At 41.2% G+C, this 14,727-nt stretch overlaps 1 protein-coding gene across 3 annotated transcripts; it reads left to right on the top strand.

The window, feature by feature from the left end:
• Positions 1–710: 710 nt before the first annotated feature.
• LOC307268002 (uncharacterized protein) lies at positions 711–13,583 on the top strand. Of its 3 annotated transcripts, none has more exons than XM_080050505.1 (10): positions 711–748; positions 1,891–8,302; positions 8,390–8,492; positions 8,776–8,854; positions 8,944–9,052; positions 9,217–9,348; positions 11,326–11,415; positions 11,663–11,806; positions 11,920–12,104; positions 12,192–13,583. In XM_080050505.1, exons 2-10 carry the CDS (start codon positions 1,892–1,894, stop codon positions 12,358–12,360), a joined length of 7,422 nt encoding a protein of 2,473 aa, XP_079906631.1. In that variant the 5' UTR covers positions 711–748; position 1,891; the 3' UTR covers positions 12,361–13,583. The 3 variants fall into 3 exon arrangements, with proteins under 3 accessions (XP_079906631.1, XP_079906630.1, XP_079906629.1); XM_080050504.1 differs by having other exon boundaries at positions 717–1,058; positions 8,947–9,052; XM_080050503.1 differs by having other exon boundaries at positions 717–1,058.
• The last annotated feature ends 1,144 nt before the right edge of the window (positions 13,584–14,727 follow it).

Below are 14,727 nucleotides of genomic sequence, written 5' to 3'. Positions count from 1 at the left end.
TTTAAAGTCTGCTCAGAGCTTGTAGAAAATTACTGAAATGTAAGTCTTCTAAATCCTTGTTCATTCATAAATATATTCTGTATAATATTTACTTTTTATGCTTAAGGCCTTTTAACATGGTGCCATACTGTTGCAGTTATTGACAAGAGTCTCAATTTTGGTTTGGCATCCACTCATCTTGTCTTGGGCGATGTGGCGTTTTCCTCACAATAGCAGCCTATTTACTGTACAAAATAAATTCCATTCATCTCATAGTCTCCAAAGCTTACAAGATTGTCTTTATCCTGTTTGCCAGACTTTCCTTCTTAACATCAATTCAAAACATTCGGGTATACATACAATGATAAAATATGTGATAGATTGTTTCTTCAGATATTTTAAAGAAAGTGCAAGAATATCAAGTTAACCTCTCTGATGTAGCCTATTTTTATTGCTCGATATATTAGATGCAAATAAAATTTACTTTAAGACAAAAATTGTCCCCAACTAACCAGATTTTCTACCAATTATTTTCTCCAGAATGTGAAACCCAAAAGAACATTTATGTTGGAAAACGTACATCTTGTTTGAAATGCCTAATGTGTAGGCCTTATACATGTATTCCCAAAACTAATATTCTCGATTTGTGAGAGGATGCCTGACTGAGGAGCTGCTACGTCACATCCGCCATTTCCCTCCGGAAGTACAGTTAATTTTTATTCACAGGAAGAAAAAAAAACAGCTGTTGTTGAAAGAAGAAAACATCTAAGTGAGTTTCCTTAGCGGGTGTATTATCCTTTATGTTGCTGCAGACTTCAATTGCGTTAAAGCCGTTCCTTGCGCGCTGCGCTCCGCATGCCTGGCTGCTCTTTCTGCGGAGTTTTAACAGCGAGTCATTTGTTTCGAGTTGCTGCTGCTAGCTGTTAGCTCCCGACACTGTTGGACTTCCAGCTAACACACTTAGCCACTCTCTGCTACCTATCTGAACATATCTGCGTCTGTCTGCTCAGCTCCTGGTGACAACAACCTCGGTCTACTATTTGAAGATCAATAAGAGGATTGATGTAGATGGAGAATAAGTAAGTTGATGTAGGTCGTGCTTTGTGTGTGACTCGCTAGCCTCCGAGTTCAACTGCGATGTATCATTGTTTATATCTAACATCAGCTTGTTGGGAAAACTAGGTAACATGCAGTGTATTTGGGACATTATAATTCTTACTAATATATTACACAAGTTATACTGCTATTTACTTATTAAATGTGGAAATATTATTTGTCATGTCATTTGTAGGTATGTGTCCTAAAAGGAAAAGATAAACTGCTAGCTAATTTGATTAAATAGTAGTTGAAGAATTAAATTGATTCTCCTCTGTTATGGCTATATTAGACTTAAGGGTCCCTGCATATCTTTAAGACGTTTATAAGGTATTGAATAAGTTCATCTAAAAATTAGGCCTCAATTTGTGATAACATTTCATCAACCTTTCGTAACTCTTGAAAATACGAAGACATTTCATTAATTTTTGCAACTTAAAAACCAAAACAATAACAATTGGTAACATATATTTTTATTTTATTTATGTATCTTGCATTGAAGTCCCACAGATTATCTGACATGGTCATTAGTATAGCCTCTTTATGTGTGTATTTTGAGAAATAATGGCATATCAAATAAAAAACATTTGACAGAGATCATCAAACTTTTCACTTTGACCAAAAAAGTCATGTGTAATGTTATGATTATCATTTGGGCAAAATTGTCCAAGGTGTTATTTTTGTTATTGTAAAATTGGGCTCTAATTTAATTTGAACTGCTTTAACAAAGTATTTAAACAGTTTTAAATATATTGCCTCAATCTGTGTGAACCCAGTTCTTAATGTATTTACTCTTTCTGTCCATTATTTTGTTAGAATGCCAGCTCCAAAGAGAGGACCAGATCCTCATGAGTCTCAGCCCAAGATGAGGAAGTTGGATGAGGACGGGGAGGCTCTGACATCTCAAACTGCACCAGCTACCAATAATAGTTCCCTTAAAATGGGAAATACGCAAGAAACGACAGAAGACCCACGGACTAAGAAAAAACTGTCTGCTTCAGATGAAGTTGGGATTACACTAGCCAAGTCATCTGAACGGAGTTCCCCTCCAAAGGATTCCAGCCAAACCATTTGTGACCCGCCTCTCAAAAAAGCCAAGCTTTTTAATTCCACAAGTGCCTCCTGCGGAGAAGCTCCCTCGCTGAGAGCTAACTCCACATTTTCCCTGAAGCGAACCGCTTCCACGGACTCCGAGGATGACATAAGTAGCGATGATAGTAAGACTGACTTCTTTAGAGAGAGAGGTGATGGCGACAAGGCCCGCTGCATTCGAAAGTATTCTAATCGAGTCAAAGCTAAGCGCAACCCCGACGAGTCATCTACCGACCTACAGGAGACGAGCCAAGGGTCGCCATCTGCACCTGCTGTCCCTGTTCAGATAGAACACAATTATGGCAGATTTTCAGATGCCTCAAGTGTTCAAAGCATGGGCGAGGCTGATCAGGATGACAAAAAAGAATCTGTCATTGAACGAGAGAGGCAAGAAATTTTTGTTTGTGCAACACAAGCAGTGTCAACGGAAACGTTAGTTTCTGCTGATGATAGTAAAATTGACGAATTTAAAAACAAAGAAAGCCAAAAGCTCATAGATAATGAATCAACAGCATCACGTAGACAAATATTAGACACAGCAACAGTTGCATATGGGCCTTGCATCATGTCTGAGGCAGAGGAAGGTGAAAGAAAGGAAGATACAGAGTCCATCAAAAGCAAAAAGGGTGTAGTTACTGAAGCACCAATGTCATCAGTGGAATCACTACATTTGTGTATCGGCGAGGCAGATCCAAGCCGTGAAGGTGCAGGCGAATCGACAAATGCAGCTCAGACAGATGTGAGCTGTGAAACTGAGACAAAGGAGACCACAGAGTCTGTTTCTGAGGGCATAAAGCTGGATTTACAATGTAAAAGTAAGGAAGGCGAACATAAAAAGGGAATGATTGAAGCAGCCAGTTTTTCTGCAGGTGTAGGACATAAACTACTGTCAAATGAAGCAAACTCTGCACCACAATATATCTTGGTTGGAGGTAGTATTCCAGAGAGTCAGACCGAGGGAAATGTAACAACAGCCGAGTCTGACGTCAATACAGAAACTCAAACCGACCTGAGTTTCAAAATCCAAGTTACTTTCAAAGAGGGATCAAAATCTCAAAACCTGCAGGGTAGAGTTAGCTCGTGTGATGGTGATAAAATAGTTAGAACATCTGAAGCAAGCGAGAAAGGAGTTGAGTTCCTTTCGACTCAGACTGTTGTCGGTCCCGGGTCTTTCGCTAAACTTCAACTGAGCGAAGATGTGATGGACAAGACGACAACATGTAGTGATATTTTCACACCAGATTTTGAGGCTGTCCACCAGCGAAATCCAAGAGAGGCGCTCTTGGCTTGTGTCACGGTCGCAGAGGGTCAGATAGACCTGGACATGCAGACTGAAATAACGTTACAGGAGAGGCCTGAGTCAGTTCAAAACCAGGGGAACCATAAACTGAATGACCACCCTCCTGAAATACCTGTTAAAGTCAACGAAAGTTCTAAAAGTATAGAAAAAGAAAAGGGGATGATCTCTGAATGTGCCAATATAGCAAGTGATCAAAGCAAAATGGATATAAAGGCTTCAGCGGAAGAACAAAGCCGAAAGAGCCAGGAAGTCATTGAACATGCCACAGACATATATGGAGATTTTAAAGATGTGGTAAATTCTAAAATAATGAAAAACGAAGCCAAGGTCTCACCTGGACCCCAGAGTCAACCCGAAGCGGAGATGCAGACTGCACTAACAGCAGAGATTTCTACTTCAGCACCAGTGGAAGTACAAATCGAGAACAGCCAGAAAGTCAGTGAACGCACCGCAGGCATGTCCAGTGAGGGTCCGCGACATATTATTGAAAGTTCAGAAATGATGGAAAAGGAAAACAAAGTCAACATTCAATGTAATATTGGACCAGGGAGTCAGACTACAGTCACATCTACAATGAAAGTAAAAAGTCCGGAACCCTGTGAACACAACACAGACATATCTGGTACAGTGCAAAAACACCCGGCTACAAACTGTCACGGAAGCAAAGATGAAAGCGGGGTTAATGCTGAATACGTTGCTGCTGCTGAAAATAAAATAGAATTGGACATACAGACTACGACGACATCAGAGAGCATTTCCATAATTTCATCTCCAGTGGATTTACAAAGCCAGCCAGTCAGTGAACATACTACAGACATATCTACACAGGTTCACCAGGACCTGATGATAGAACATGTGGAAAATGAAAAATTTGAATCTCTGACTGTACCAGCTAATCAAATCATAACCGAAACGCAGACTTCATCAACATCAGATAATTTGAATCCAGCCCCTTCCGTGGACATACAAAGTCAAAATGAAATGCATATGGAAACAGCATTGACATCAGCAAAGATTCCTAACCTAGCACACACTATAGAGACATCAATCATGATGAGCCAGGAAGCCACTGAACCTGCAACAATCATATCTGGAAAAGTTGATGAAGCACTAATGATTGACACTCATGAAAGTAACGGAAATGACAACAAAGTTATCACAGTAGGTGTCAATGCAGCTGAGAATCAAAGGGAAGTGGATTTCCAGTCACCCGAAACATCAGCGGAGATTTCTGTACCAACAACTACAGTAGAGACTCAAAACCACAAAGGTCACGGTGTCAATAAACTCACTGCGAAGATTGAAGTACTGAAAGATTTTAACATTTCAAATACTATGACTGAAGAAACCAAGGACAAGATAAATATCTCTAATCCACCCTCCACAGTGGAAACACAGAGCCAAGAGGTCAGTGAACTCAACACAGACATTCCAAAAGATCTAGTGGCTGCAAGTTGTGTTCCAGAGCCTCAGACAAATATGGAAACTACAACAGCACTAAAGGAGATTTCTAATGCAGCAGAACAGCAAAACCAGGGGATGGTGGACGTTTATGAATATAGTATTCCGTTATCGAATGAAAGCCACAAACCTTGCCCTATGGGTGAATCTGAAAGTAAAGATAATGAAAGCATGCTGACAGAGCCTAACACAGAGGATATCCAAGCAGATATGGATGTCCAAAGTGGATCAATGGAAAGGATGGATTCTGCAACAGAACAGGAAACTAGCAGGAAAGTGATTAATGAGGTCAACGAAGAGGCTGCAATCATATCCTCTAATAAGGCAGACAAGTTAGTTGGTGATATCGAAGAACGTGGAGAAGGAACTGGAAGCAATGAAGTAATAGTTTTTGTCTGCGGCCAACCAGATGACATTGATGTTGTTATTCAGGCATCTGAAGAGCAGTTAAAGAGCGTGAGTCAGTCAGAGGTTGGGATCCATGAAAACCAGGTTGTGTATGAGCCCATTAGTAGTCCAGAGAGTAATGATGAAAGAGAGATTTCATCAGTATCAGAGAACCATGGTGGTTTGTCTTTACTAGACATACAGAACACAGAGACCCATGAGGTGGAAGGAGATTCATCTACTAATGAAGAAAACCGAGACATTTGTCACCAACAACTGGAAAATCAGGAATGCGTTGCGCAACAAATTTGTGTCTCAGAGAGCCAACAAGTTGATATGGAAGTACAGTCTAGCAGTGTGCCAGAGAGTTGTGTCACTGCACAGTTGGAGCAGAGTAACACGATGGTAGATGTGAGACAAGTTGCAGTGATCAGCTCTAGCGATGACATCAGCATGCCAGATGGCCAGTCAGAAGTGGCAACAGAGAAAAGTGAAAGGAATGGCTATCCAGACTGTGTCAGTGCCACAGAGTTTTCTGAACAGGTGCAGGAGGACGCTGGAGTTCAGGAGGTTGCAGACACCACTGTGACAACAACTACAGCCACTGTTAAAGTTGAAATGCCAGATAGTACATCTCAGGAGTTTTTGATCCTAGAACCAGTCCCAGAGAGTGAAATTAACTTTGATATTGTCACTCAAGCAGCAGCCGAATCGGGGTTGTCGGTCTCACTTTCAGAGCAGGTGAATCAAGACAGTGCATTGGGTGAAGTGGTAAATCAAAACATTTCAAACGGTACCCAGCAAACTGTTTTCCCTGAAGCAGAAGTGCAGCAATGTCAAAGAACTGGGGAGGTCAAAGATGCTACAGCGACCAATTCAAATGTGGTTTTAGAGACCAGGCTTGAGACACAAGTTTCAACTGTGGAAGGTGTTGAAGTTATTCCAAATTCTGACCATTTCCAGCAACTATCATCTGCAATGGTGGACATTAATACCTCCGAGATTGAGACGGATAACTGTCAAGTCACCACCGAAGACTGTAACACAATGGTGATAGAGCACACTGAGGTTAGTTTGGACCTTCAAGAAGTGCAGATTCTGGAGGAAATAGAGATTGGTCGTGAGATTGTGGTAAAAGAGGAAGAGAATGAGGAAGATAGTAACATTTCCATAATAGAGAAAACCCAGGAAATTCCTGTGGAGGTCCTTGCTAGAACGTCTGAGGAAAAGATTCATGACAAAAATAAAGATGACACTTGTGGGACAAACTTAAAGCAAAACAGCACATCTGAAACGACTGAAGATGATAAAAAGACACTCAAGACAGAAAAACCCAAGAAACAAGAAATGAACACACAGGCCAGAACCAAAGCCCGCCTGGCAGCTCTGGCTGAGCAAAAAGCTGCAGCGTCTAAGAGGACAGCAAACAGACAGCAGCTGAACCTCTTAGCCCTTTGTGAGGAAATCGCAGAGGACATTGCTACTGACAGCATGCTGTTGAAGAGGTTAGAGGAGGAAAAACAGGCAGCAGTGGCAACAGCCGCTGTAGCCGCAGCATTAGCAGCAGTGGCGGCGGCAGCAGCAGCCAAGGTTGAAGCCAGCAAGAAGAAAAGTCAACCTGTGGTCAAAACGCAGGATGCAGACACAGTTAATGTTGCGTCTCCTGCTGGACCAGTAGGATGCTTAGCATTGGTGGCCCCTGCTGAGGAGACATCTGTAGCCCAGCCGTCGACAGCTAATTCGGCTGAGGCTAAGCCTGCTGCAGAGCCTCCGAAGAGACGTTTCTTCATCTCACAGGTTTGTGTGCCACTGAAAGCCCATGAGAAAAAGAAACTTACTAGATATCAAAGACTGAGACAGGTTGAGCTGCAAAGAGAGAAAATGTCTTGGGCACGTGTAAAGAAACTTAAATCTGATCAGGCTAATCAGATGTTTTCAGACATGGACTGGCAAGTGCCGATGTCTGCATCATCTCCTTTTTCAGTGAGTCCCATGAACGCGGAGCCTTCTCCTGCAGCAGGTTCATCTAAAACACCTCTCCCGATTCCAGCCTCAACTAGCAATCCTGCAACACCGACAGCAGTAATTCCCAAAATTGACATACCTAAGGCTCAACCTAGTAAAATGGAAAACTCCAATACTGAGCCCACTAAACCTGAACCTGCCAAAACTGAACCAACTAAACCTGAACCTGACAAGAGTGAATCCTCTAAAACGGGGCCTCTTATTACTGAAACCCGTAAATCTACCAGACAAAGTAAGGCTCAAACTTCCCAAGAAACCCCTACTCCGGGGCCAGCCCCTAAAGTGACCAGATCGGCAGCCAAAAGGACCCTCCCAGCAGTACCCCCTCCCATGCCCAATGGACTGAAAGCTCAAAAACAAAAGCCTGTTGAGTACAAGCCATACAAACCCAGGCCCAAGTATACCTTTGCTGACTTTGAACTAGATGATGACCCACCTGTCGCTCCAAGAAAGCCTATGCCGACACAGCCTTCACGACCCAGCATTCAGTCAAACCCCATGGTTCAATCTAAATCCGCAGTTCAGTCCAAACCCACACTTTCATCACAACTTGCGAGTTTGCAGGCAAAGCTCAAAGCTCAGAGCACACTTGCTGGACAGATCTCAGGTCAGACAAAGGCTGCCATCGCGTCAACTACCCAGTTAAAGGCCACAGCTACTGTTGGAGCTGCTTCAAAAGCTGTTCAATCATCTAAAGCTCAAATAAAGTCTCCTGTTTTGACAACTACTCAGTCAAAAGGTCTTTCTACTCCTGGTCAGTCCAAGCCTGCTGCTCTTGCTCGACCTCAGTTAAAGCCCACCGGGAGTGGAAGTACAGCACAGCTCAAGAATTCCACTGCAACAGCCTCTCTGCCTGCTTGTTCTACCACATCTGTGACTAAACCTGCTGCTCCAAAGGCCGATGTCGGTTCAGTGTCTCAGAAAAGCTCAAATATACCGTCATCAGAAGATAGCAAATGCAAGGTAACAAAAAAAAAGCCATAATGTGTGTCACAAATAAAAAATTTGAATGAAGATGTTCATTATCTTTTACTCTTTCTCCTTACACAGGACACGACTAATATAATTTCAACAGCTCCCACCTCTTCCCTTCCCTCTAAAGAGAGATCCAAAGTGTCTGATGGCACAGAGCAGTGTGAAAAAAAACCTGCAGGTATTATATTTTATTTTCTGACATGTTTGCATAAACATAAAAGTGATTCTGTCTTCAAGATATATTTTGGAGAACAAATATTATCATTTGCACCCCTTTAAGCATTAAATATGACCTTTACTGGATTATGAAATCTAAGAGAAAAACCGTCTTTGATATTAATTATTAAAAAGACTGTTCAATTAAGATCACATTTGTAGATATATTCAAAAACTATTTGTGACTTGTACACAAATGTTACGGCCATATAAGAATTTTCCCTTTCTTTCTTTTTTTTTTAAAGTCACTGATGTTGATCAGTCTCCAGAGAAGACGGAAACAGTCAAGACAGCCGAGAAGACATCTGAAAAACCTTGTCAAGAGTAAGAAGTTTCTCTGAAGTCATTCTACATGTTTTCCCCTTTGTAGTAGTAGAAACCTAATATAAAGCAAAGTGTGTTTTGTATCACAGCAGAGCAGCGAAGACACAAGATGGCGGGACTCCTCTCTCCGAAGCTTGTCTGCAAAAAGAAGTCAAGAAACTAAAGGAGGCCGACAAAGCTGTTACCCAAACCATTATTGTAAGTGAAGTAGTACCTTTACTTTCCCATATTTTTAAATAGCAGGAATCCTGTGCATGAAAGATGATGCAGTTTGTCAGCTGCTTAACATAACGGAGTTCCTTTATTTATTGATAGGCTTACTTGGATATAAGCATTGATGTGTTGTTTTCTTTGTCACATAGGATGCAGGACAGAAGCATTTTGGGGCAGTGGCCTGTAGTGTGTGTGGGATGCTCTACTCCGCCGCCAACCCTGAAGATGAATCTCAGCATTTACTCTTCCACAACCAGTTCATCAGCGCTGTCAAATATGTGGTGAGTTAAATTACTTTTCCATTATTTGTCTTGCCTTCCGTCCCATAATATTGACTCATCAGGGCAATACACCAAGCATGTGTTTAGCAGTTTATTTGAACTTAAATAAATAAATGACCGAGAGCGTCTAAAAAAAGTTATGTTGTTGCAGTGAGGTACATAGAGAGACAGAGGGTCATCTGACCTAATTACAGGAAACAACTACAGTATCTCACAAAAGTGAGTACACCCCTCACATTTCTTCAAATATTTCATTATATCTTTTCATGGGACAACACTGAATAAATGACACTTTGATACAATGTAAAGTAGCGTGTGTACAGCTTATATAACAGTGTAAATTTACTGTCCCCTCAAAATAACTCAACACAGAGTCATTAATGTCTAAACTGCCGGTTACAAAAGTGAGTACACCCCTGAGTTAAAATGTCCAAATTGGGCCCAAAGTGTCAATATTTTGTGTGGCCACCATTATTTTCCAGCACTACCTTAACCCTCATGGGCATGGAGTTCACCAGAGCTTCACAGGTTGCCACTGGAATCCTCTTCCCCTCATTCATGACAACATCACGGAGCTGGTGGATACTGGAGACCTTGCGCTCCTCCATCTCCTGTTTTAAGAAGCCCCAAAGATGCTCAATAGGGTTTAGGTCTGGGGACATGCTTGGCCAGTCCATAACCTTTACCCTCAGCTTCTTTAGCAAGCCACTGGTCGTTAGGAGGTGTGTTTGGGGTCGTTATCATGTTGCAATACTGCCCTGCGGCCCAGTTTACAAAGGGAGGGGATCATGTTCTGCTTCAGTATGGCACAGTACATGTTGGTATTCAATGAACTGTAGATCCCCAGTGCTGGCAGCACTCATGCAGCCCCAGACCATGACACTCCAACCACCATGCTTGACTATAGGCAATACGCACTTGTCTTTGTACTCCTCACCTGGTTGCTACCACACACTCTTAACACCATCTGAACCAAATAAGTTTATCTTGGTCTCATCAGACCACAGGACATAGTTGCAGTGATCCATGTCCGTAGTCTGCTTGTCTTCAGCAAACTATTTGTGGGCTTTATTTTGCATCATCTTTAGAATAGGCTTCCTTCTCGGACGACAGCCATGCAGACCAGTATGATGCAGAGTGCGGCGTATGGTCTGAGCACTGACAGGTTGACCCCCCACACCTTCAAGCCCTGCAGCAATGCTGGCAGCACTCATACGTCAATTTTCCAAAGCCAACCTCTTGGTGTGACGCTGAAAACGTGCACTCAACCTTCGTAAACTGGGCTACAGGGCAGTATTGCAACATGATAACGACCCCAAACACACCTCCAAGACGACCAGTGGCTTGCTAAAGAAGCTGAGGGTAAAGGTGATGGACTGGCCAAGCATGTCACCAGACCTAAACCCTATTGAGCATCTTTGGGGCTTCTTAAAACGGGAGATGGAGGAGCGCAAGGTCTCTAATATCGACCAGCTCCGTGATGTTGTCATGAATGAGTGGAAGAGGATTCCAGTGGGAACCTGTGAAGCTCTGGTGAACTCCATGCCCAAGAGGGTTAAGGTAGTGCTGGAAAATAATGGTGGCCACACAAAATATTGACACTTTGGGCCCAATTTGGACATTTTTTCTTAGGGGTGTACTCACTTTTGTTGCCTTCAGTTTAGACATTAATGGCTGTGTGTCGAGTTATTTTGAGGCGACAGTAAAATTACACTGTTATACAAGCTGTACACTGACTACTTTACATTGTATCAAAGTGTCATTTCTTCAGTGTTGTCCCATGGAAAGATATAATGAAATATTTGAAGAAATATGAGGGGTGTACTCACTTTTGTGAGATACTGTATGTGTGTGGTGTACAGTATACTTACTATATTACTGTGAAGCACATTTTCATATGGATTTTTTCACAGCAAGAAGAACAAAATTGGGTATATTTACATGAATGCAATGATTTTCTTTTTCCTTTTTTTTCAGGGATGGAAAAAAGAGAGGATTCTGGGAGAGTATCCTGACGGCAAGATCATTCTTGTCCTGCCAGATGATCCCAAATATGCTCTGAAGAAGGTACAGTATGTTAACAGGGTTAAGGTCAATCAAAGCTGAAGGCAATATGACGCAGAATAGTATCAGATATGATATCACAATACAGTCTGGGCCTTTATATCACATCAAAATAAACATAAGATATCATTCAAATAGCAAACATCTATAAACTGGAAAAATGCATATTATCATGTCATGGTAACTTTGGCCTCGGGCAAAAAAACACCACACCAAAAAATCACTACAGTTTGTTCATTGTTTTTATCAGGTTGAGGAGATCAGGGAGATGGTGGACAATGACCTCGGCTTCCAGCAGGTGGAGACCAAGTGTCCCTCTCAGACCAAGACCTTCCTCTTCATCTCCAATGATAAGAAAGTGGGTGGGTGCCTTATTGCAGAGCACATACAAGAGGTAAGAGACTGCAGCGCACATGGTTGACCTCACAGATTAATTATGTAAAAAGCAAATCTTAGACCAACAGATTGCGTGAGTGTACGTGTACTGAGCCTTGTTGATGCTCACAGGGGTACAGGGTGATAGAGGAGCCCGTACCGGAGGGTTCAGAGCGAGAAAAGGTGATGTTTGAGCGTCAACGTGCTTGGTGCTGCTCCACAACACCAGAGCCGGCCATCTGTGGCATCAGCCGAATCTGGGTGGTCAACATGATGAGACGCCAGGGCCTCGCCTCGCGCATGCTGGAGTGCCTCAGGTGAGTGTGTCCTGACGCACAAAGATGTTACATTACCTTAAAACAAATTAAACAAAACTAACACTTTTTTTTTCTTTTTTTTAACAGGAACAACTTTGTCTTTGGTTCGTATCTGAGCAAAGATGAGATCGCTTTCTCCGATCCCACTCCTGATGGGAAACTCTTTGCCACACAATATTTTGGCACTTCTCAGTTTTTGGTTTATAACTTTGTAAGTGGAACACGCTCGCCCAAGCCCAAGACTGATGCAGTATGACAGTCTTCGAAAAGGTAACTTGATTTAACCAACGCCCACTGACCAATGGAACGCACCGTCAGTAAACAGCACCTGAAGCAGAATCTGAATTTGCATAACAACTTACAAAAAAATGTAAATTACTCCTTACACATTGGTTTAAATCTCAGGATGAAAACTACCAGGTTTCGTTGAAAAATGTAATGAATTCACCCTTTAATCCCTCCCCAAATAATATTTTGGAAAAAAAGAGTATTTTCTTTATACATTTTTAAGTAAATAATTGGTTTTATTAGTTGTATAGAATTTACTTACATGCATGACCTAACAGCAATAGAAAACAAAGAGCATTTCATAGTTCTTCTTTTAATCCCTGAGAAGCAGAACATCGACAGAATCCATTAAATCAAACGTTTGTCCTCATTATTCTGTTTTAGCGCTTTTAACTCGCATGACATGTTCATCTTCTGACAGTTAACAGTGATGCTGTCATTGTCTCAATTTGAAAAACATTGGTATGTTTAAAGGTCACAAATGCACGATTTCTATTGGAGGGTTAAGGAAGACTGACATTTTCACATATCAGTTCCCTTAATTTCACTATCATGTTTTATTGTGACATTTCAAACTGATCATCTTACCATTTAATCGGAGGGGCCCATGTCAGCGATTTGATTGAGGAGACATAGGCCAGAACTGTAGCTAGGGCATTAATCATGTGCTCTAAGTTTCTTAGATCACTTTTCCTCAGATGTTTAGTTTTCCAAGCTGAGCCATATATACTGTACACCATTTAACAGGGCATTGTAGCCTATACTGTATGAGTGATGTCTTTCAATTTCACCGAGGCTGTGTATTGCTTTGTTTGTGCCTGAATGAATAATGTGTGACTTAAGATGTTTTCTTTGTTTTTTTCCCCAGTCATATAATGGCTTTTTATTCAGTTATTGTAGAGTACCATCCTCCTATTCCTTGGTATCAACAGATTAAAATGTATATCAAATTATCATGTAGATTTATGCATATTATAACAAAACGTGTAATGAAAGACGAGCATGGTTGTAAGGCTCAGGTGTTAACTGGTAGTTGAGTCATCCAGGTTCAGCCTTTTTGATCGCAAGCAGGAATATTTGCTCAGTGATCAACACAGATAAACTATCATTGTAAACCATCCCACATTTTCTTCTTCCTCCTTGTTGCTTTTAGAAATATGTGTTGTGTAAGAAAAGGAACCTTGATTTATACGAAGCTGTTATGTAAATATTTATTTAAATAATAAACAACTTAAAACATTATTTGCTTGCATGGTTTCTCTTCTTGAAAGAAATGACAGGTTAGTGTGTGATTATGTGCTTTCCCCATTGTTACCGTTACTAACAGTTGACCGCTTAGTTTTATTTCACCAATGCCATCTAGTGGACATTGTTGCAAACATTCACCCACCTTGAAAGACCCTTTACCATGCATTATTTTGATGTAGAATGATTAATTATCTCCAGAATGTTAAAAGCTAATGAATATAAATTGAAGTTGTTAATGGAAAATGTTTGGGTAAGTGTCAAATGTGGGAATTGTCTGGCTGTCATGTATTCTCTTTGTAGTTACAGATGTAAACACTCCCCTCTTAGTGCATTCCTCGACACTCCTGTCACAACACGGGCCAACTCAGTGGCAACTTCTGAGAAACAAAACAACCTTAAAAAAACATGAATACTTCCTCAAGCCGAGTGAGAAAACAACTGCGATCTCCGCTCCTCAAAGATCCGATACTGATCAGCAGGAGAAAACAACAGCTGAGCTTCCTAAGCTATCTTGAACACAACGGTCACAGTGGCCTCCTGACACTAATATGATCATCACCATCAGATTTTCCCTGTGAGACCAATCCAAGATCCATAGGGATACTTTGGATTTATTTTAGTCCAGGAAAAGGTTGTTACAAAATAAAACAAAACATTTGTAAATACACACTTTTATTTTTACACATCAATTTAAAGAAATTTTTTTCGTAGCTGCCACATTGTAAACCATGATACCATTAATCCTAATAATAATTATCAGAAATCAGAAATATGTGGTCAATTATGGTTACTATATGAAAATCTATAATTTTCTTATTTACACATAGGACAACCAATATACAAAAAACATTAAATCAAGCATCACATTGATCATGAAAGGATCAATTCTACAGTCTGCTCACAACCTATGTTATGTACAGGTGCCTTTTAACTCGAATAGCAACATCAACAACAACCTGACCAGTTCACTCAGTGCATGGGGATTGGCCTTGTTGTCTGACATCTGTGGGACCTTGATCTGTGTTAAGAGTTTAAAAACAAGATTACAGTAATGCTCTGGGTAACTGTTGTGTTAACAGGCAATCTG

This window comes from Ammodytes marinus, assembly GCF_949987685.1.
Source record: "Ammodytes marinus genome assembly, chromosome: 21".
Lineage (NCBI taxonomy): Eukaryota > Metazoa > Chordata > Actinopteri > Uranoscopiformes > Ammodytidae > Ammodytes > Ammodytes marinus.
Note: the sequence above shows the minus strand (reverse complement) of the source record. Positions and strands in the feature narration are given on the sequence as shown.